We start from the raw sequence: 23,683 nt of genomic DNA, 5'->3' as shown, positions 1-23,683 counted from the left end.
ATAAGGTATTTCTTATGAAGCGTTTGTTTAATTTGAAAATGAGTGAGGGAGGATCTGTAGCGGAGCACTTAAATGAATTTAATACAATTACCAGTCAATTGTCTTCGGTAAAAATTACCTTTGCAGAAGAGGTTAGGGCTCTCTTGATTTTATGTTCTTTGCTAGAAAGCTGGAATAGCTTGGTTATGGCTGTAAGTAACTCTGTCTTTGGTAAAAATAATTTGGTATTTGAAGATATTGTTGGTGTTATCCTAAGTGAGGAAATGTGAAGGAAAAGCACAGGTGAGACTCCAACATCATCAGGTAGTGTTTTGAATGTGGAGAACAGAGGAAGATCAAAGGAAAGAGGAAAAGGCCCTGGGAATGAGAAGTCGCGAGGGAAGTCAAATAAAGGACACTCTCAATCTAGAGGAAAGAAAGATTGCTGGTATTGCGGAAAGCTTGGTCGTCTAAAGAAAGACTGTTGGTCTCGGAAAAACAAAGAAGGACTGTTGGTCTCGGAAAAACAAAGAAGGAGACAAAAATGAAAATGATAGTAAAGAAGCTAATATTGCAAGTAATACTTTACAAGATGCTTTAATCTAATGTTTGGATAATGTTAATGATTCTTGGGTAATAGATTCCGGGGCTTCATTTCATGCTACACCCCATAGAAAATATTTTCTAGATTATGTTCAAGGTGATTTTGGACAGGTATATTTGGGTGATGATGAGCCCTGTCAAATTGTTGGAAAAGGAAAGATAAAGATCAAGTTGCAGAATGGTAATGACTGGTTTCTTTCCTAATTTAAGAAGAAATTTAATTTCTGCAGGGCAACTAGGTAGTGAAGGTTGCATAGTTACCTTCTCAGATAGTATGTGGAAGGTCACTAAAGGATCATTAGTAGTAGCTAAAGGTGCGAAGGTAGGCACATTATATCTGTGTACTGGTAACACTTACTCTACCTTAGCTGCTACAGATAAAGTTATTGCAGGGACAACAACAATAAATGTTGCAAGAACAGATTCGATAATGTGGCACCATAGGCTTGGGCACATGAGTGAGAAAGGGATAAAAATCCTTCACTCCAAAAATCTATTGCTAGGACTAAAGAAGATTGATTTAGAGTTCTGTGAAAACTGTGTTTATGGTAAACAGAAAAGAGTCAGATTTCTCAAGGTTGGGAAAGAGAAGAAGAGTGAGAAGTTAGAGCTTGTACATTCAGATGTATGGGGACTAGCTTATGTATCATCTCTTGGTGGCTCTTGTTGTTATGTTATTTTTATTGATGACTCAACCAGAAAAACATGGGTATATTTCCTAAAGCAAAAATCAGATGTTTTTGAAACTTTTAAGAAATTGAAAGCTTTGGTTGAGAATGAGACAGGAAAAAGGTTGAAGTGTCTCAGATCAGATAATGGAGGTGAGTATTGCAGCAAAGCATTTGAAGATTACTGCTCCTTAAATGGGATTCGAAAGCAGAAGACAGTTCCAAGAACTCCACAGGAAAATGGTGTGTCAGAGAGAATGAATAGGACTATCATGGAACGCGCGAGGAGCATGAGATTGCATGCTGGATTGCCCTTACATTTTTGGGCAGATGTTGTACATAATGTTGTCTATTTGATAAATAGAGGACCTTCAACCCCTTTGGATGGTAGTATTCCAGAGGAGGCATGGACTAGTAAAAAGGTAAATTATTCTTTTCTAAAAACTTTTGGTTGTGAAGCTTTTGTCCATGTTGATAAAGAAAACAGAATCAAGCTTGATGCTAAATCTCAGAAATGTACCTTCATTGGATATGGGATAGATGAATATGGCTATCGGTTATGGGATTTTGAAAATAAGAAAATAATTAGAAGTAGAGATGTTATATTCAATGAGAAGGTTATGTATAAAGAACAGATGCAGGAAAAGAAGCATGAACATGACAAACAAGAATATGTGGTGTTGGATGAGATTCCTGAAAATGAAATGCCATAGGTACCTGATGTTCAGCAACAACAGATTGTCCCACAAACTCCTGCAAGTGTTAGACGTTCTACAAGGACAAGCAGACCCCCTGAAAGATTTTCTCCTTCTTTGTATTCTATTTTATTAACGGATTCTGGTGAACCAGAAGAATATGAAGAAGCAATGCAAGTAGATGTCAAACAACAGTGGGAGCTAGGCATGAAAGAGGAGATGGACTCCTTGATGAAAAATAAGACTTGGGACTTAGTCCCTTTACCTACAGAAAAATGAGTCTTGCCTAACAAATGGGTTTATCGGTTGAAGGAGGAGGAAGGAGGTCAGAAAAGATATAAGGCCAGACTTGTGGTAAAAGGTTTTGCACAGAAAAAGGGTATAGATTATGATGAAATATTTTCTTCAGTTGTAAAAATGACTTCAATTAGAACTGTACTTAGTCTTGTGGCTGCAGATGATTTACATCTTGAACAATTAGATGTCAAAACAACTTTTCTCCATGGAGATTTGGAGGAGGAAATTTACATGTTGCAACCACAGGGATATGAGGTCAAAGGTAAGGAGAACTTGGTGTGCAGGTTGAAGAAAAGTCTGTATGGCCTAAAGCAAGCACCCCGACAATGGTATTTAAAATTTGATAGTTTCATGGCTGAACACGGTTATCATAGATGTCATTCTGATCATTGTGTATATTTTAAGAGATTTGATAATGACAGTTATATTATCCTGTTGCTTTATTTGATGACATGCTTGTTGTTGGGTCTAACATGCAACATATAAATGATCTTAAACAGAAATTAGCCAGGTCATTTGCTATGAAGGATTTGGGTCCAGCTAAGCAAATTCTCGGTATGAGGATTACACGGGACGGGAAAAATAGAACCTTGAATTTGTCCCAAAGTGAGTATATAAAGAAGGTGTTGAAAAGATTTAACATGCAGGATGCAAAAGCAGTTAGTACACCTTTGGCTAGTCATTTCAAATTGACTAAGGAGATGTGCCCAAAGGCACAGGAAGAGGTTAATAAAATGTCTAACATCCCGTATTCATCAACTGTTGGCAGTCTGATGTATGCAATGGTATGCACAAGGCCAGATATTGCACATGCAGTGGGAGTTGTGAGTAGGTTATGAGTAATCCGGGTATGGAACATTGGAGTGTTGTGAAATGGATTCTTTGGTTTTTGAAAGGAACTACTATGAAGGCATTATGTTTCAAAGGATCTAATGTTGCTTTGAGTGGATTTGTTGACTCTGATCTGGCGGGTGATATTGATTCACGGAGGAGTACTACAGGGTATGTTTTTACTATAGGGGGAATTGCAGTCAGTTGGATTTCTAGGCTGCAAAAGGTTGTTGCACTTTCAACCACTGAAGCTGAGTATGTTGCTGCTACAGAAGCCAACAAGGAGATGATTTGGTTGCAATGTTTTCTGAAGGAATTGGGTCAGACACAAGAGGATAGCCCATTATATACTGATAGCCAGAGTGCCATTCATCTTGCAAAGAATTATGCTTTTCATTCAAGGACAAAACACATTCAGCTCAGATACCACTTCATCCAGACTATTTTGGAGGAGGGTCAGTTACGGCTTGAGAAGATTCACACAAGTGAGAATCCTGCCGATATGTTCACAAAGGTAGTTCCACAGGAGAAGCTGATTTCTTCATAAGTTTCTATTGGTCTTCTTGATTGATAATTGTGGAATTTTTAGCAGTCAAGTCCTAATGTTTTATCCAACAGATGTTGCATGTACAGTGGTGTCATGTAGTATTAGTCTCCAAGTGGGAGATTGTTCAGTGTGGAGCCTGATCAGTCTCCAAGTGGGAGATTGTTGAAATGTGGTGACTAATCAGCAAAGTACTGTACACTCAACACGTATCCTCGCGAATTTTTTTTTTGCCGTTTTTCGTTGATGAAAACCGACATTGTAATAAAACCCTAAAAAGGTCGACTTTGTTTGTTGCCCTAAAAACACATGTTATAAGCGACTGGGATGCTTAAGGCATTGTAAGGTTGATGTACTATTTTTGCTGGATGATAAGAAAGATTGGACGGCTGTGTATGGTAGACGTAACCCATTATGGGTGAACCACGTTAAATCTCTGTGTTATCTGTGTCCTGTTTTATTTCTTTATCTTTTGTATTTAAATTTGCATATAATTGTTAGTTCATATTTGCTTCGGATCTGCTTGAAACCTTAACATTGGGAGTTAGTTTCAGGAAACGTCCTTGTCTCCGACAATGATTTATTTATCGCAAGAGGCTTCTGGCTCTTCTCATTCATTTTCTTTAACCATATTTCTTTTTCCTTATCTTCTGATCTCTGCTTAGTATTATATGCCCTTTCGCACAAAAATTCTACAATTTTTGGCTTGATGGGTTCTACTTCCACATCTTTGGCAAACATAAAGTTCTTTCTCAATTTCAATGCCTTGTTTCCAAATTCCATTAGCCGTTCTAAGATTTATATGGGAAGAAATTTGTTTGACTAGTGCAATTTTCATCCTAGCATAAACATACGAATCTTTTTCAATGATTTCTTCATCTATCTCCAGAAGAGTACTGAGTGTTCGACCAATTTTCTCAAGGCACGAGTCCCCCCAATATTCGATTGGGAGATTAAACAATTTGATCCATACCGAAGTTTCATAAATTGCGAGCTTGAGGGGGTTAAAATTGGGTGTCCAAGGCTGGATGTAAAGTGGTAAATTATCGAAAAGCCAATTTTTTGAATTTAAGATTTGATCCCTGGTTCCTTTCTCTGTGAAGATAGCCACGAAAAAACCTTTCGGCAAAAATTTCACCACAACTTGACTACCCCAATTATCTTTTATCCAAGGGTTAATGCTTTGCCTAGGTTTCTTCAGGCCAATGATTCTGGCAATAATTGCGAGATCCTCCCACATACATTTGTCATCGACAACTTCTTCTGTTAAATCGATCTCTACCATCCTCGACGCATTACTTTCTTCCGTGGAATTCTAATTTGGGGCATCATCCTTCTCCTCTGAGAATTCATCGTTATTACGGAGTGTGTGTTTTGGTCCCTGATTATCCTAGTTGACTTCTAATATTCGCCACTTTGCCTTCCTATCCGCTGGTTGTTCCTTTCCTTTCCCATCGACTATACCTCGTATACGGTCATTAGCCTGCTACTAGTGATTGCCCTCCAACGAGCGACCCCCGAAAACTTCCTTCTGCGCTTCGCATTCTGTCCTTTGCTTTTCGCACTCAATCTGCCATGCCTCGCTCACCATTTTTTCATATGTATTAATGTATATTCTAAATGCACATTTAACTATATTTTTTAATTAATTTTATTTCAAAATACATTACTTTCCTTATACATCTAATAATATTTATTCATTTTATGAAATTCAAATTAGAATATAATTATGAATTTCAATTAATTACAATAGAAAGTTAAATAGAACGACCTTTCACAACACTCCCGCGCCTTCTAAACATGGCTACAACTAAGCAGAGAATAAACTTTACTTTTTGAAAAATTTCGCGTCCCCCTAAACCCCAACACTATAAAAATAAAAAATTCCTCGAAACACAAAAACAAAATACAAATACTCCCATTCCTGTCCGTCACACACAAATATCAAAACACACATTTACTTCGCATTCGACTCTTTTTCTACATTGCCAGTCAAGGGGTTTATAGCGGCAAAAGCAAGGGTTTGTTTGGCTTTGATAATAAAAGAATTTCTATGCAATTTTTGTTTCTGCTGTGATCACGTTCATGGAGAACTCGGTAGAATCGACGCCTGCGGGCGGCGTCGAAGCGGAGACCTCCACCCACATGGAAGCTGTGCAGCAAACTGCACAAGAGAAAGCGAATGGAAGAGATTCGAAAACTGAAGAGAGCGGGGAAGATGATTTGATGCGCAAAGCACACGATATGATGGAGCGCATCATTGAGACGCGCACGGCGCCTAGTCCACGCCTTCTGCACGCATTGGCGTCGATGCTCGAGCAGGAAGAAGCCAGGTTAGGTTTTGAACTTTTAGGGTTAGGTTTTCTAGCCGGAATTATTGCACTTGGTTTTCGTAAATGGGGACTGTAATCGTTTCTATATTTTTCGCACCCTGGGATATTTGTATGTTTGGTATGCTTGCTTTCGCGCGCTCTGGCAACTATTTTTGATTTTGCTGTTTTACTTTAATTGCTCTTACGCACATCATTCGCTTTCTGTTTCTCTCGGCAATGCAGTGGCAAACAAACTGTCGTTTTTTATTTTTTAATTTTCGGCTGCAAGCTTGCTTTTTAGTATAGATATTGAATTCCACTAGGGTTACTTCTGTTACTATCTAAAATGCACGGTTTTTGTTGGATCATTATACAACTGAGCCTGATCAAGATGTCAAACCCAAGAGTACAGAATTTAAAGGTTTAATACACCTGTTTGGTAATTTGTGTGGCACCGGGTTGCTGGATTTGAAGACTTCCTTTACCATTACCTATACAGAGCATTTCACAAAATTTAGTAAGGTAGAAACTTTTCTAGTTGCTGGTGACTATTATTGTTATGTGCACCCAGTGTAAGGTGGCATTTGGCATCAAATATTTTGTATGAATCTAATTGTTTAAGTAACTATAATATATTAGTCCACGCCACCAATAAAGCTTTAAAGATCTACTTTGAGTTGATATTGCATCTCTATACTATGGAGGGTGCTCAAATGGCTCAATGCAACTTATGCCTGGTGTAATGTTCCCTATTAGAACGCCACCTGTTTCCCAATAGTTACACATACATCATTTAACATTATTATGTGTTAAATTAGGTTATTGAGATTAGAAGTATATATAATGCAAGGAATAACTAATTAAATTCAGTGTTCGCCCTCACTTCTTCCTTAACCCTACAGAAGATGGTGGAATTACTGTGCCAGGGTGCTTGGAAACAGTCTATGAGCGGGCTCCGTCAAGGTTTCTTAGGAACATATGTTTATGCCCATCTTGTGACTCTCCCTCAAGGCTTCAGAAACATATGCCCTTACCCTATCTTGGGACTTACCCGTCTTGTGACAGAATTACTCCACCTCTCCCTGTACAAATCCCGTATCCCTACGTAGGCATTAGTGGAGTATCAAGGACTAGACCATCTAATATATTGGTCTTTCAAGTATTACGAATGTATATGAAATTAAGTACGACTGTCATACATATTGCAGACTATATTAATATTAATATTAAATTCTACATAAGAACATTATCAGGCTTCATATATTAAGCATGCATGTTAAGGACATCCTCATGCTTACCACCAAGAACAAGGATGTTACTGCCTGTGTCATGTCCCCTCCTTGATCGTTATATATATACATCCTAAATGAAGCGATTGTTATTATTAATTAATATATTAACTATCAACAAATGATTATTTGAAATTTATTTATTAAATATTATTATTTAATTAATAATTATTAACATTTATTACTAATAATATTCGTGAAATATTCAAATAAAAATATCCCAAATATTTTGTAGACTAATACACTTGACTTAAAAACAATGATATGGACGGCAAGCATGAATATGTGGATGCTGCGTAATCCCAATAGAGTTTATCGCAAGTATCATGTATTAATATTATAAGTGCTGCCAGCATCTGTTATCAGATGCAAATAAATATTTATAATGCTCTCAGGGAGACATTAACAAGAAGAATGGACACGACAACATTCTCATCGATATCCTTGTTAGACAAAGGAAGACCGATATGATAAGATGAATGAATCACTATCACAATATGATCGAAGGCTGTATAGCATTGATCAGTGGAGAAACTACCATAATCAAATACTGTGTCATACAACACAACCACCTAACGATTTCAGTGATAGGATTTATGACTTGGAACCACCGAGTCAGCAACGAGTACTCAAACTAGCGATCATAGTATCGAGCCCCTAAATGATATCATAGTCGATGAAAGGAATCACAGTGAAGTGTTTCTATAAGAAGTGATTAACAGAGAACGACAATTATCCTTATTAAGGAGGCGACTGAATTAAAGATTGATAAGGATAATTAAGATAGAAGAGTAATGATAACCAATGACCATTAAGATATGATATGTAAAATTAAAGTGGCAGTGATTAAGAGTTATGAAAGATCATTAGTATAAATCAATTGATAATGAATAGATGTGATCTGTTATGGGACACCTCTCTTGGCATTCAAACATTGCAATTCTTCAATCTATTAAGGGTTGAATCTATTCTCTAAAGAGGGAGGGGATTAGGAGAGAAGATAAGATATTAATAATCTGGCAGTATTGATAAGATCAGATCAGAACTGTTATTGAGTTACAGGCAGACCAGATCTGTCATGCGTCAGATCTGTCTACCCTTTTACCAGCCACTGAAAATATTCATAACTAATGTTTTTAAGTAGTGGTAGTTTCAATAATGTATATAATAGGTAATTAGCAAATACATCAATAATTGGTTATATTATTTAATTAATATATTTATTTGTGTATATATTCAAATCAGAATAAGGATAAATATATATAGTTAATGTCAATAAGTTATTGTATACACACACACACATAATGTCTTAATCAAACAAACAACAATATTAGATTGTAATTCAGAAAAAGCTCATAGGATAATAAATGGTAAGGAGAATATGTTTATATGTATAATCCTTGTTACTACTGTCTGTGTTTAAGAAGTTGGGAAAGGGGATGTTTTCATGTAGGGACATTACAATTGGTTTGACACTTGCACTAAGAAGTATGGATGTATGATAGATGAACAATTTATTTAATAATAGTTAAATTGATTGAGCAGTGGAATATCACTGATTGGATTCTGGCTAAGGTGTAAATGCCTCCTAATATATTTAGTTTGAGTCATAAGTATATAAAAATAGATTAATTATGGTTAAAACATGTCTAAACCTAGTAGGGGACATTACAGCCTGTAACTTAATAACTGTTCTGATCTGATCTGATCGATGGTGATCCCCTTGGATGATTTTGATTCCTTTCCTTTATATCTCTCAATGTAAGCGAGAGGTCACTCCTCTTCATCATGTATGCCCTTTGGCAAGAGACACCCTTTCACCATTAGCACCCTTTGAAAGAGGGCAACTCTTCATTAATTCTGTCCTTTGGAAGGGACACAACCTTGCACAATCAGATCTGCACTTCTGATTTCCAAAATTATCTCCCCCTCAAATGAGGTCCTCTTCTCCCTTTTATATCTCATGTTTGAGGGAGTTACAACTTATCATCTCATGCCTTTTGACCATTCATTAACTTTAATCAAATTTTAAATATATTCTTTAATACTTCTATATTTTAATTTTTTTTTTAATTATATTTATTTGATAGATAATGGGCCGAAGCCGATAAGGTGTACATACCCTACCCCCTTTGTGGGATATGAACTCATGGTCTCTATTTCAAGAGCACAAGTTCTCCACCACTAGGCCAACTCAAGTTGTACCTTTTATATTTTAATTTTATTATTATTATTAGTTATTATTAATATTTCAAAGTGGGGACATTACACCTGGAGCCCCTGAATTTGCATGCCCTCACTGTTCATGATTTATTTATCACAAACCTGTCACCATTGCTCACAACAGCTGCTTAGTGTAAACTGTAAACTAATATCTATGAGACTTTTATAACTACATGATATTGCCGAATTTGCATTTTTCTTTTCTGGATTAGGTTTTTATAACAGTGAAGGAAATGTTTACAAAACAAGTACATGATCACTAACACAAAAACACTATCGTAGCAAAGCTTAACACAGCATATTGGAACCCTTTCCAGTCTTTAGGCACTAGGCCCAAGAGCAATCATCAAAGTCAATTTTTTAGGAGATCACTACAATCTAAAGGTCCAGGGGTGCTATTTATGGCTAAACACAGCATTCAGACTAATGCTGCAGCCCAATCATCATCACCCCTATCAGGTTCCATTTGATTTACACCATGTCCCACAGCCTGTTTCTGCGGTATGGTCTTCTGATGAAGGGCATCAATGATATTCTACATCTTGTTGATATTTCTTTGTGCTTTTTGTTCTATCAACCCCTTCATTAAGCCAGGTCCAGTTGTTGCAAGTGGTCGGCTAAGTAAGGAAGAGTATGAAGAAAGAGTGCAATTTGATATAGCACCATCAGTACGGGCTATAATAGCACTTGAATTAGAGGAAACCTTCCGTTCTACATTTACCTCAGTTGCTTCACCACAGTCAACATTATTGTCTTCAACAGTTTCCTGAATGCTCCTCTCAAACAATCTACTTGTCAATTTCAATGAGTTCTGTTGCATTGACTTGCTTGGTGCTTTGTATCATCTGTACCTGTTCAGAGTAGTCATTTTGCAAAACATTCTAGCTCTCTGGATCAATCTCATCCTAATTTTTATTGGAGTTCTTCTGGGTCTCGTTAATAATGGGAGTAATATTCTAGAATTTGCCAGTATTTCCCAAATATTTGATAACTTTTATGAATGCAGGTATCAAGGAATTGCCTCAACTGATCTTTAGGGATTTTCAAATATCCGCAACATGAAATATTCAAATTTGATACATTCATTTACGGAGTTATTAAGCACCCTCCTTTTTTCTTGCATTGTTTATTTCTTTCCAAGGTAACTGCAAACTCTGTTAAAATGACAAGCTAGGCTTCTTATATAGAATATATATAATGTATCTCAGCTTCTGATGCCATAAACAACATCATTGCAATTCATGTCTTTTCTAGCAGATTTGGACCTGGGCCATAAAAATGGTTTAACAACTTTGTCAAAAGGTCTTAATGGTTTTAACATCACCATATACTAAACATGGTTCAACTGTCATTTCACATTTGGAAAAACAGGCATTAGAACCGACTGTGGATTTCTGATTTAGCAACAACTATGAACTATCTGATGTAATTTTTTTTTTGGTTCAATGCAAAAAGACCATAAAACAAAGAATCTATTTCTTTGTATTTGAAGAGAATCATCCATAACTATGTTTGATTCAGGGCTAAGCAATATCTCTAGAAAACTTGAATTTTTTAATACAAGTATATTGAAATGATTATCAGCAGAGAAGACTCCTAATCCATCTAACACTATCATAAATTTTGGTGTCAAAATCCAATCTAAGGCCAGCTAACGAGGTCTCAAGGTCTTCATGAGGATATTAAAGTTCTGTGTTTTGTTTCAGGATGCTTATACACTACTATAAGCTTATTCCATAAAACCCACTTGCCGTTATAATAAGTACCAACAAATTTTTTCACACCCTCAGCAAACCAAGATCTTGCAGAGCAACTGCTATAGTAGTAAGTCCCTGGTTATTTCAAGTAAAAATATGTTGCAATCAACAATGATATCAATTTCCGATATCTAGTATCAAATCATGAAAAACGTTGGTTTCAGACAATTAATGTACTGACTATATCAGGTCATTCAATGGAAGCTGGAAATGCTAGAGTCTACAGGCTTGACCCGAAAATGAATGCAAAATATCTACAGCCATTCCTTTAGGAAAGTCTTTTGACACAACTGCATATCCCTGGTAATTTTTTTGAAACAATCATGACACATCTTGTTATCAGCCAATCCAAATAATAATCTTTAAAGTTTTAAACCATAAAATGTCTACTCCGATGTCTTATAAAATGCTTAACAGATAATCTAGTGGTTATACCTTCTCTTAAAGTTGATATGCCTATAAATTATTGAAGATGCTATTAAATTAAATAGGTACTCCTCTTACGGTTTACCTTCCCCGAAAAGATGCAATATTAGAAAACTCAGAATGTTTGGAGAAATACTGGTGAATCTTTACATGTATGTTTAAGCTCAGATTCACTAATGGTTACACATCCATACCCAGAATGTTTGCTAGAAGAGATTGGAGGCTGAATTTGAAAGGGCGTAGCATATCGTGGTGACATCAATAGACAAATGTTGCAAAGTATAATTACTAGGAGTAGGACTACCATAACAACTGCATATTCCTGGTAATTTTTTTGAAACAATCATGGCACATCTTGTTATCAGCCAATCCAAATAAGAATTGTTAAACTGAAAAATGCGTACTCTGATGTCTTATAAAATGCTTAATAGATAATCTAGTGGTTGATACCTTCTTGGAAAGTTGATTTACCTATAAATTATTGAGGAGGCTATTAAATAAAAAAGGTACTCTTATGTTTTACCTTCCCAAAAAGGATGTAATATTATTAGAGAACTCAGAATGTTTGGAGAAATACTAGTGAATCTTTACATGTATGTTTGAGCTCAGATTCACTAATGGTTACACATCCATACCCAGAATGTTGTGCACCTGATTGAGGGAATTTTCCAGGTTGATTTGGTAACACACAATTGAAGAAAATAACAATTTCCTAAATTGTAGCCATCCTCACCATGGAAAATATTATCCTGTCTTCTGATTTCATAATATATTAATTCATTATTAGTACTTCATTTCTGATTTTTTAGCTGATGACATGGATTTATTATTAACATTTATATCTAAGTCTCCTGTTTATTTGGTTTTATTGTTATTGAAATAAATGCAGATTCATCCACGAATCAGGTCTGCCTTCTTCAAACAATGCTCGGTCTTCTCACAATGTAGGGCGTTTGGGAAATTTGCTACGGGTAAGATATATAGTCACATAATTTATTTCTTAAAAAATGCAATTCGGCATAGCTTTTCTCTCCTTTGCTTTGCTGCAGGTTAACTGATATTTATTACTTATTAGTTTGTTGTTATGTTTGTCTTTTCTGAGGACTATATTCTTTATCAATGTAAATTCAAAAGGACTAGAAGAAGATTGACACTTTTTTGATTTTATATTTGTTAGGGTGATTAGTGCTAAATGAGGTGATCTTTTAGTCTATATCATTTTCTGGATTGGGTTGTATTATATTTGGCTACATGGTTTTATATCTACATGTTCTTGTTTGTTGTTGTGTGACTGAACCCTCCTTTTTGCTTTTCAGGAAAATGATGAATTTTTTGAGCTGGTGTCATCGAAGTTTCTATCAGACGCCAGATATACAACTGGTGTCCGTGCTGCTGCAGGGAGGTTAATTCTTGCTTGTGCATCAACATGGGTGGTTAGTATCCTTTAAAACATCTCTCTTTAATATTCTGTGTTTATAAAATGTAAAATAGAAGCAGTTTCTCTGACTTTGATGAGTTGATCTTGCTTAAAATTTATAAGTTAGGAATCTTTTTTGTCTTCACATGCCAAATGTGGTTGATTTGTGGTTATGTTTTGTAGTATCCCCATATTTTTGAAGATGATGTTTTGGAAAATATAAAGCAGTGGGCAATGGATGACATTCTTGGCTCAGGCGAGGACCTTCCTCTAAGGCTGGAAGCATCTGGACAGGTTGCAAGTGATCCACTAATGTTGAAGACATATGCAACTGGTCTTCTTGCACTAGCCTTACATGGGTAGGCATACTTGATCTGTTGTTTATATTCATGTTAAATTAAGGTAGTCATCAGGGTTCTTCTATTTTGACCTCTTAATTACTGGCTATTTTTGTTTCTATATAAAAATTGATATGTTGATCTTCTGAAACAATTTTCAGGAATGGTCCAGTTGTAGAAGATGTTCTTACATCTGGTTTAGCAGCAAAGCTCATGCATTTCCTGCGGATGCGGGTGTTTGGTGAGATGAATGCAAGTCAGAAGGATGTAACTTCAGTTCCTGAAAATAGGCAATCAGTTGGAGGAAATAGTGGTAGATTAAGGGATGATGGAAAAAGCAGATTGAGGCATGTGGCAGACATATCCCGCTTAGATTTTGTAAGGCTAAGTGAGGAAACAATTTCAGAGGAACAAATTGCGGATAAGGATAATGAAAAAGGGACGACCATAAAGGAGAAGTGTGCTGAAGATTATCTTGAAGATGACGATGAGTTGATAAGGGCAAAGGATACTGTAGATGTTTCGGATGAAGTTATTGGAATGCTTCATGTAGAAGATGATAACATAGATCATACTCCTGAAGATAAAAGACGTAGAAAAGAGTGGCGTGAAGTAATGTGTAAATTGTCTGGAAATAAATCTCTAAAGGATGAGGATGGTGAGGAAAATCTTAGGGAGGATCCTTCTAAACGGAGGGCTGAACGAGGGGTCTCAAGACATAGAGGAAAAGCAAGGGCATCTGAGAGTGTAGCAGAAGCTGAAAAGTGTATGACAGCTTTAGGCACGGGAATACGCTTAGGAACTCAAATTAGAACTAATAAGGATAGAACTAGTAGCAAATTAGATACTAATTTGGATCATAGAAGTAAGCAGGATGGCAAGCTAAGCGATGTAGGTCATGTTCTATCAGATAAAGATGATATTGATGACAGCGATAAAGTTTGTAAGGTCGGAACAAAGGACATTTCTGAATTTGTAAAGAGAGCAAGAAGGGCTGCTGAAGCTGAAGCCAGGGCTGCTAATGCACCTATAGCAGCTGTGAAAGCAGCAGGAGATGCTGCAGCCGAACTTGTCAAGACTACAGCTGCAGAGGTTTTGGTCTAAGGGCCTGTCTTTTGTATAGTTTCTGCTGTTAAATGTGTAATTTTTCACCTTATTCAAGACCTTTTATAGGAATGCTCTGCTTTTTCAGGAATTATCAAACACAAATGATGAAGAACTTGCTTTTGAGGCTGCATCTACAGCTGCAACAACAGTTGTTGATGCTGCCTTGTCAACCGATGTTTCTAGGTGAGGATAAATTGTTTTGTTTGTCAATAAACTATTTCATTTCAATTAGTTGGTATGTAATCAGTACACATTGCTATTGCAGGAAGGGAATTGATATTATTGATAAAGGGCATGATGTTGTAACCAGTGACTTTGAGAGAGGTTGTGAGCTTGAAGAAAACTTAATATTGGATTCAGAATCCATTGGTAGATTGCGAGAGCAGTTTTGTGTCCAGTGTTTGGAGAGGTTAGGAGAGTATGTTGAAGTCTTGGGTCCCGTGCTTCATGAAAAGGGGGTAGATGTTTGCCTTGCCTTACTTCAGCGACACTCAAAAGCTGATGATTCTTCAACTACCTTTGCCATGTTATCTGATGTGTTGAAGTTGATTTGTGCTCTTGCTGCTCATCGGAAATTTGCTGCATTGTTTGTTGATCGTGGTGGGGTACAGAAACTTCTTGCAGTTCCGAGAGTGTCAGACAGTTTCTCTGGGATTTCAATGTGTTTATTTGCTATTGGATCTCATCAGGTAAATGAGAGGACTAGTTTCTTGTTTTTACTATTCATGACTCTTCTAACAAAATTGATCTATATTTCTCTCTTGACATGTGGACTGAACTTACATATATATTTTTTTAGGCTTACTGTATTAATGTTGTGTCATGGTAATATAGGCTATCATGGAACGTGTATGCGCACTTCCCTTAGATATTGTCCATACTGTGGTTCAATTAGCTCTTCAACTTCTTGATTGTTCTCAAGATCATGCCCGAAAGCATGCTGCTTTATTCTTTGGAGCATCATTTGTCTTCCGAGCAGTCCTTGATGCCTTTGATGCAAATGATGGTCTACAAAAAATGTTAAATCTCTTAAGGAATGCAGCTAACATAAGATCAGGAGTTGGTAATGGACCATCTGGAATGTCTAGCACAAGTCCACGAAATGATCGAACATCTGCTGAAGTTTTGACAGTGGCAGAGAAACAGATTGCTTATCATACATGTGTTGCGCTGCGTCAATATTTTCGAGCTCAACTGATTTTGCTTGTAGACACTTTGCGTCCAAACAAGGGTCATCGTGGTGGAGCACGCAGTGCTCCAAATACAAGAGCTGCTTATAAGCCTATTGATATCAGCAATGAAGCAGTAGAAGCCATATTTATGCAGCTGCAGCGTGACAGAAAAATTGGACCAGCTTTTGTCAGAGCTCGTTGGCCTGCAGTAGAGAAGTTTCTTAGCTGCAATGGGCATACAATTCTATTGGAACTGAGTCAGGTATCTGAAATTTTCTTTCCATAAATAATAAATTTCTTATTATATATTATGGATGCTAATTGAGGTTACTCTTCTATTATGCAATATATTTGTAGGCTCCTACTGGTGAACGCTACTTGCATGACTTAGCCTTGTATGCATTAGGGGTCTTGCAAATTGTCACCTTGGTGCCAAATGCTCGCAGACTTGTAGTAGGTGCAACACTGAGCAATGAACGTCTGGGAATGGCAGTCATACTGGATGCAGCTAGTGGTGCTTCCCACGTGGACCCTGAAGTTAGTATTCCCATCAGCGTATAAATATGCAATTGATTTTTGGCTAGAGAATAAATTATTGAATCAGGCAGTCGCTAAAATGCTTTGTTTACTCACTTGCAAAGTTGAAATCTGTGCAATTTAGTTTTTGTCCCTGCAGTTACTAACTAGTTATGAATACCTTATTTTCCAGCAGGTTATTCATGCTGCCTTGCTTGTATTGGTTAATCTTGTTTGCCCCCCGCCATCTCTTAGTAGCAAGCCAGTTTCTACATTTCAGGGCACAAATGTACCTTCCAGTCAAGCTCCAAACGGTTCCCTCTCTGAAGGCAGGGAGAGAAATGTTGATAGGAATGCAGCAGAACGTGCTTTACCCTTGTTTGGTCAGGATGAAGCAAGGGATCGGAATGGTGACCAGAATAATAATGGTGAACGTAATGGGTTAGTTGCTCAGGTCATTCTGCCAGGGAGTAGTCAGGTAGCTGCATCTTCTCCAACAGCAGCCTTAGTTGGAGACCGAAGAATATCATTGGGTCCAGGAGCAGGTTGTGCTGGTCTTGCTGCTTATATGGAACAAGGATATCGACAGGCACGGGAAGCTGTTCGGGCCAATAATGGGATCAAGGTGCTTCTGCATCTGCTTCATCCACGCACACTTCTAAATCCAAATAATTTGGATTCCATTCGTGCAATTGCATGTCGTGTCCTCCTTGGATTGGCCAAAGATGATACAATTGCCCATATTCTAACCAAACTTCAGGTAAGGGATTTGCAACCCAAAACTGTTTTCTCTCAGTGCTATACTTCAAAAAGGCCATTTCTCTTGAGATCTTGTAATTTTTGTTGCACAAAATTGCACAGTTAGGTAAGTTTTGCTCGCACCATATTATATATGTCATTCTATGTGGTTTGGAGGTTTAATAAAATTTATGCATGTTTTACTTTTATAGTGGAAGAAACTGAAACAATGTACATGCCAATTATTGTCTCAAATATTAGGTGGGGAAACTTCTTTCAGAACTAGTAAGAGATGCAGGAAGTCAAATAGCAGGTGCAACTGGTGAACAGGGAAAATATCAGGCCGAGCTTAGCCAAGTAGCAATGGAGCTTATTGCTGTAAGTTTGTCACACATTATGCATTTATTAATGAATTAGCTTATAGTAATGTATGTTTTTATTTGTATACCTAATTTTTTTTTTCTTCTCAAACTTAATGCACATTCAGATAGTAACAAATGCGGGACGTGCAAGCACTTTAGCAGCCACTGATGCTGCTGCTCCTACTTTACGGCGTATAGAGAGAGCCGCAATAGCAGCTGCAACACCAATAACTTATCATTCAAAGTACTGGTCTAGTTCCCGTTAAGTTTCTGTGTTGGAGTTGTCTTTTGATAACATGATTCTACATATCTATTGCTAACTAATAAATGTTGAAATGGCTGATTTATTTCTAGGGAACTACTACAACTTATACATGAGCACCTGGTTGCTTCAGGACTTTCAAATTCAGCAGTAACTTTGTTGAAGGAGGCACATCTTACACCATTACCTTCACTAGCAGCACCTTCTTCATTATCCCATCGGACATCTGTTCAAGAAGCATCAGGTGTACAGTTCCTATGGCCATCAGGCCGAGTTCCTGGAGGGTTTCTAACAGATCCTTCAAGCTCTGGTCATGTAGATGATTCTGGCATCAAGAGTGACCTTTCTCTTTGTAGTTTGAGGAAAAAATCTCTTAGTTTCTCCTCAAACATCAGTGTCAAAACGCCACAAGCGACACAGCAATTGACAAACAAGGCTGCAGGTGCCAAAGATGCAAGAAATACATCTGGGAGTACAAAATCACTTGAATTTTGTACTCCAGTGCCAAAGTTGAACTCTGAAGTTCCAGATCTGTGTCTGAAAAGCCCCAATACCTTGCCTATGAAACGGAAGGCATTTGATAGGGACACTGCAATTCCGTTGTCAACAAAGCGCCTAGCTATCCCTGATCCTGCAAGTTCATCACCTATCTACATGACACCCACTGTTCGTAAAAGTAACCTATCTGTGGAGATTGAAGGGCCTTCTGGTACACCATCATATGTTCAGCGAGATAAGGTGGATGACATTGCTTGCAACCAGCAAATACTAGGATCCTACCATGGTACACCTGGTGTTGGACAGGTTTCAAGTTATTATTCACAGCCTGGTCTGCTAGCAGATCCACAATCTGGAAACAATGAACGTGCCACCTTAGATTCTTTGGTGGTGCAATATTTGAAACACCAGCATAGACAGTGCCCTGCTCCTATAACCACTCTTCCTCCATTGTCTTTGTTGCATCCACATCTATGTCCTGAACCAAGTGGAGCTCTGGATGCTCCTTTTAACACAGCTGGAAGGCTTAGCACTCGAGAGTTTAGGACACAATATGGTGGTATGCATGGACACAGGCGTGACAGGCAGTTTGTTTTTAGCCGTTTCAGACCCTGGCGTACATGTCGTGATGAAGCTGCTCTGTTGACTTCAATAACTTTTTTGGACAGTTCTTCTCGAATAGCTACTGGGAGCCATATGGGAGAACTGAAGATTTTTGATACAAGCAGTGGAAATGTGCTAGAAAGTCATGTTTGTCATCAGTCACCTGTAACTTTGGTTGAATGTTCTTCATGTGGAAATTGGCCTACTCCTGGAAGTAAGCTTCTACTATCATCAGGCAATTTTGATGTCCGCCTGTGGGATTCTTCTGCTATTGCCAGTGGACCATTACATGCCTTTGAGAACTGTAGAGCAGCACGATTTAATCATTCTGGAAGCATGTTTGCGGCAATTTCGTTGGACACATCCCGCCGAGAAATTCTTCTTTATGATGTTCAATCTGGCAAACTTGAACAAACTCTGTCCGACAGTTCTTCAGGTTCATCTGGCTTTATTCGGAGCCAGACACAATCAGTTGTTCATTTCAGTCCTTCAGATACAATGCTGTTATGCAATGGGGTTCTTTGGGATCATCGTGTTCAACGTCATGTACACCGCTTTGACCAGTTCACTGATTATGGTGGTGGGGGATTCCATCCAGCTGGAAATGAGGTATGTAGTTAGGTTTTGTCCTTTGGATTTTTAAAGGATCTTTTAACCTGTGCAATTTTTATTATAACCCACAATCTGAGCCAAGTATTTTATATCTTGTTAATGGTGCATGGATGATCTCTTACAATTGCTGTAGTGACTGACTGCTAGCCAAGATTTTAACCGTTTCATGTCAAATTTTATCTGATCATATTTGATAGTAATTCTTTTCAAGTCACATGCTGATTCTGAAGTAATGGTTGAAGTGCAATGTCTACCTGCAGAAATCTTGACAGTAGTGGTTTTCACTAAATAGATATACGATAAATTATTAAATTCAGTTTATAAATTACAAGGGAGATTGATGAATGCAATCTGGATAATCACTGATATCTATCTGTTACATGACTTTTTGATAAATGTGCTTCTAAGTATATAACCTTTCTGTGTTGCAGGTTATCATCAATTCAGAGGTTTGGGATCTAAGGAAATTCAGGCTTCTTCGAAGTGTACCATCTTTGGATCAGACTGTTATCACCTTCAATCCTACAGGTGACATTATATATGCAACATTACGAAGAAACTTGGAAGATATTATGACTGCTTTGCATCCACGGCGGGCTCGGAATCCTCTCTATAAAGCTTTCCGTACGATGGATGCTGTCCATTATTCAGATATTGCTACAACTGTTGTTGACAGGTGTGTATTGGATTTGGCAACAGAGCCAACAGATTCATTTATAGGTTTAGTTACCATGGATGACAGTGACGAGATGGATTCGTCTGCTAGAATCTACGAGGTGGGGAGGCGAAGGCCAACAGATGATGATTCAGATCCTGATGATGGGCTTGAGAGTGATGAGGAAGATGAGTGTGAGTCCGAAGCTGATGAAGAGGAAGGAGAAGATGGCTTAGATGATGGAGAAAGCGATATGGACATCAGCAATGATGAAGATGATAGTGTTGATGAAGGCGAAGATGGAGATTTTGATAGCAATGATGAAGATGGTATGGGTGGTATCGCTGAAATAATTTCAGATGATGATGGTAGTCATGGAATGGGGGGATCTTTCAGTAGTGAAGAAGAGGGTTCTATGGGTGAATTTGATGATGAATTTTTGATTATTTAGATTAAAGGTGTTGAATCTGATAGCTATGCTGCAAAGGAAAGATGGTGTACAGCCTTATGCATTGGATGAAATGGACAGAGTTTTGGATGTTGTGGAGGTTATGCTCTCCTGTAGAACTTGTTGGATGGACAGTGCAAGAATGATGAGGTCAGCTATTTGAGCGGGCTACTAATTTTGCCTTCTTTGTAAAATGAGTCATGCTTACAATTCAAGAGCTTTGTATAGGCACTGCCTGCCTTATTATCGTGGGATGTTCTGTTGATTTATCTATTTCATTGTTAGGGAATACAAAATTCCATTTGCTGCATTATTATAATTTTTGCTTGTATATAACATGTACCTTTTGAAAGTCAGAGTAGGGTCGATCCCCTACTATAAAAGGAACTTGAGCCCTCATTGAGTCTTGATCTTTATTATAAATTTGTAGGTCAGTCTCAGGGCACCTATTACTGCTGATGCCAATTTAAATAAATTCAATTACACTGGTTCAGCATTTCATTACTTGCCCATTTTATGCAATCAAGATGAAAACAAAAACAAGGTTTTGTTTCATGAAGTACTCGGATTAGCCTTGACTAGACAATATGTTGATGGCCTTGGCAAATTGGTGCATCTGAAATGTCAGAATTGCCATCTGTTAAGATTTGAGCCTTGAGTTGATGTCTTGATCTTGTAAATTTGTAGGTCAGTCTCAAAGTATGATGCTGATTTGTAATGGTTTCAATTGGATCAATGTAGCATTTCATTTTTGCTGCTCATTTTGTGCTCATCCATAAACAAAAACAATTACTAAAGGAATGAAGATCACAAGAGCACAAAATGAACAGCAGCAACGAATATGTTTTTCCGTCTTAGCAATTCTGCTTGGAGCAGGAAACTAAATTTTGCAGTCAAGGTGGTACGTATTCTATATCATGGAGAAACAGGTAGGGCATTCAGGCAAGTTTGTAATGGAAGCGTTAAGCGATCATCATTCTGAAGAATTTCTATGATAAACATTCATGTTGAGAATTCATTATATATGGCTCTGAATCACTATCTGTGCGTTTGGTTCATGCATTTAGGAACAGGGAATTGGCAAGATCGTTTTATTTCTTTACTCAAATTTATTGTTCGAGGAAGACAAGTTCGAGGAATTGGCAATGAAATGATGAAGACGAGTTCGAGGAATTGGCAATGAAATGCCAGAAAACTGAATGTTCAGTTTGCGTATACAATCCAAATTTTTCCAAGATTTTAGATTTTAAATTGTAGGATTTGAAATGTCTTAATTCATTTCAAGATTACTTCCTTGAGTAGTTGCTGTGTCAGTAATAATTATAAGAGGGGCTCACATGGCGTACAAGCTCTTTAATACAAAAATATGATTAAATACAAAGAGAATTTAATACTTAAAAAATGAAATATACATTAAGCATTTGACGTTTCTGAAGCAAGCCATTAAAACGAGATACCGATCATTTCGGAAATAATCCCCCGTTATTTTTTCTTATTTTGTTTCACCGAAATTATTAATAATTTATGTCTTTTAAAACATAAAACGTGAAGCTCTCGATTGCACCTGCAATGTGCCCAAATGAAAGTAAGATGAAAATGGATAGAATTTGATATGTTAGAGGCTCATATGAAAAAATTTGTTGTCTTGGCAGATGTAAGGGTTTCTAGGTGGGATCTATCGCACAGTCGTTGATGTGGCAAGATGCATCATTGTCAGCCTCCAAATTAACCTGAACTCTTATTTCATTTTTTAAGGAAATATAACCTGCTCAATTTGTCTAAATACAACAAAAGGAAGGCTTTATGATGTGATTATGACATTAAAATGTACGAGGTTGCCAAGGTGTAAGCTTCAGGCGCGCATATGTAATATAAAAGCTTTGCTATGTAGTCAAGTGTGGAAATAAGTATATTCATGTCATCAACTACATAGTGGGTAATTGGTAGATAAAAGTGTCTATTTTATTTATAGTTCACCAACCAACCAATATTGTTGATTTAAAAGGAAAGCTTATTTAACACAATTAATCAATGAGTGTTTTCAAATGAGTTATCTAATAGGATTTTCTTTGGGTCTTATGCGGAGGATTATCGTAGGTTCTAAAGATTGCTCTTTATGAAGGGAGGATCAAGCCTTCGTAAATAATTTAATGGAATTACAATTTTATTAGTTAAATGTAGTATAAATTTTACTTGCAACAGAAATCATGAAGAAAAGAGAAGAAATATCAAAAATACGATTGAAAGCTACTGAGCCTCTTAATAATAATATTATGATACGAGCACAAGTGCAGAGGACCCAATTCCCCATTTATGAATTCATTCCCCATTTATGAAACCTTGTATGAAAGTAATACAATAAAGACCATCTATGAATAGTAGCTCACAAATATCATTACAAAGTTAAGACCATCTATGAATAGTTAGCTCACAAATATCATTACAAAGTTAGCTCACAAATATCATTACAAAATTCTTCAAATTAGTGTTATCAATTCATTAGCTCATGACCAATGTCATTTTGGATGATTGAAAACAAACATGTAATATAAAAGCTTTGTTATGTAGTCTTAAGTGTGGAAATAACAGTATACATGTCATCAACTACATAGTGGGTAATTGGTAGATAAAAGTGTTTATTTTATCTATAGTTCACCAACCAACCAATATTGTTGATTTTAAAGGAAAGTTTATTTAACACAATTAATCTTGAAGTATTTTCAAGTGAGATATCTAAAATGATTTTCTTTGGGTCTTATGAGGAGGATTATTGTAGGTTCTAAAGATTGCCCTTTATGAAGGGAAGATCAAGCCTTAGCAAATAATTTAATGGAATTATAAATTTATTAGTTAAATGTTGTATACATTTTACTTGCAATAGAAATCATGAATAAAAGAGAGGAAATATCAAAAATATGATTGAAATCTAATGAGCCTTTTAATAAAAATATTATGATACAAGCACAAGTGCATAAGACCCAATTTCCTCATTTATCAAACCTTGTATGGAAGTAATACAATAAAGCCCATCTATGAATACTAGCTCACAAATATCATTACAAAATTCTTCAAGCTAGTGTTATCAATTCATTAGCTCATGACCAAAGTCATTTTGGATGATTGAAAACATACTTTACTTAATTGATAAAAACAATTGGTTCATCAATTACATTTATATTATAAGCATTTAAAATAACTATTCCAAAGTTTTTATTCATTAAATGGGTATTTTTGAATAATTGTTGATTCAAGTGAATCCAAATTATCTTGGTTATATCATTATAGAATTTTGCTTGGAACTTTGATATTGAAAACATACCATCTTTCCATG

At 36.8% G+C, this 23,683-nt stretch overlaps 1 protein-coding gene across 2 annotated transcripts; it reads left to right on the top strand.

The window, feature by feature from the left end:
• The first annotated feature begins 5,535 nt into the window (after positions 1-5,535).
• On the top strand, positions 5,536-20,665 carry LOC131079223 (DDB1- and CUL4-associated factor homolog 1). Of its 2 annotated transcripts, none has more exons than XM_058017134.2 (14): positions 5,536-5,950; positions 12,514-12,595; positions 12,941-13,057; positions 13,225-13,400; positions 13,541-14,471; positions 14,572-14,669; positions 14,752-15,175; positions 15,321-15,920; positions 16,016-16,195; positions 16,371-16,934; positions 17,174-17,290; positions 17,400-17,518; positions 17,629-19,246; positions 19,681-20,665. In XM_058017134.2, exons 1-14 carry the CDS (start codon positions 5,703-5,705, stop codon positions 20,353-20,355), a joined length of 5,949 nt encoding a protein of 1,982 aa, XP_057873117.2. In that variant the 5' UTR covers positions 5,536-5,702; the 3' UTR covers positions 20,356-20,665. The 2 variants fall into 2 exon arrangements, with proteins under 2 accessions (XP_057873117.2, XP_057873110.2); XM_058017127.2 differs by having other exon boundaries at positions 16,368-16,934.
• Positions 20,666-23,683: the final 3,018 nt, after the last annotated feature.

This window comes from Cryptomeria japonica, chromosome 11, assembly GCF_030272615.1.
Source record: "Cryptomeria japonica chromosome 11, Sugi_1.0, whole genome shotgun sequence".
NCBI lineage: Eukaryota > Viridiplantae > Streptophyta > Pinopsida > Cupressales > Cupressaceae > Cryptomeria > Cryptomeria japonica.
The sequence above is the reverse complement of the archived record's forward strand: the minus strand, read 5'-3'. Positions and strand labels throughout refer to the sequence as shown.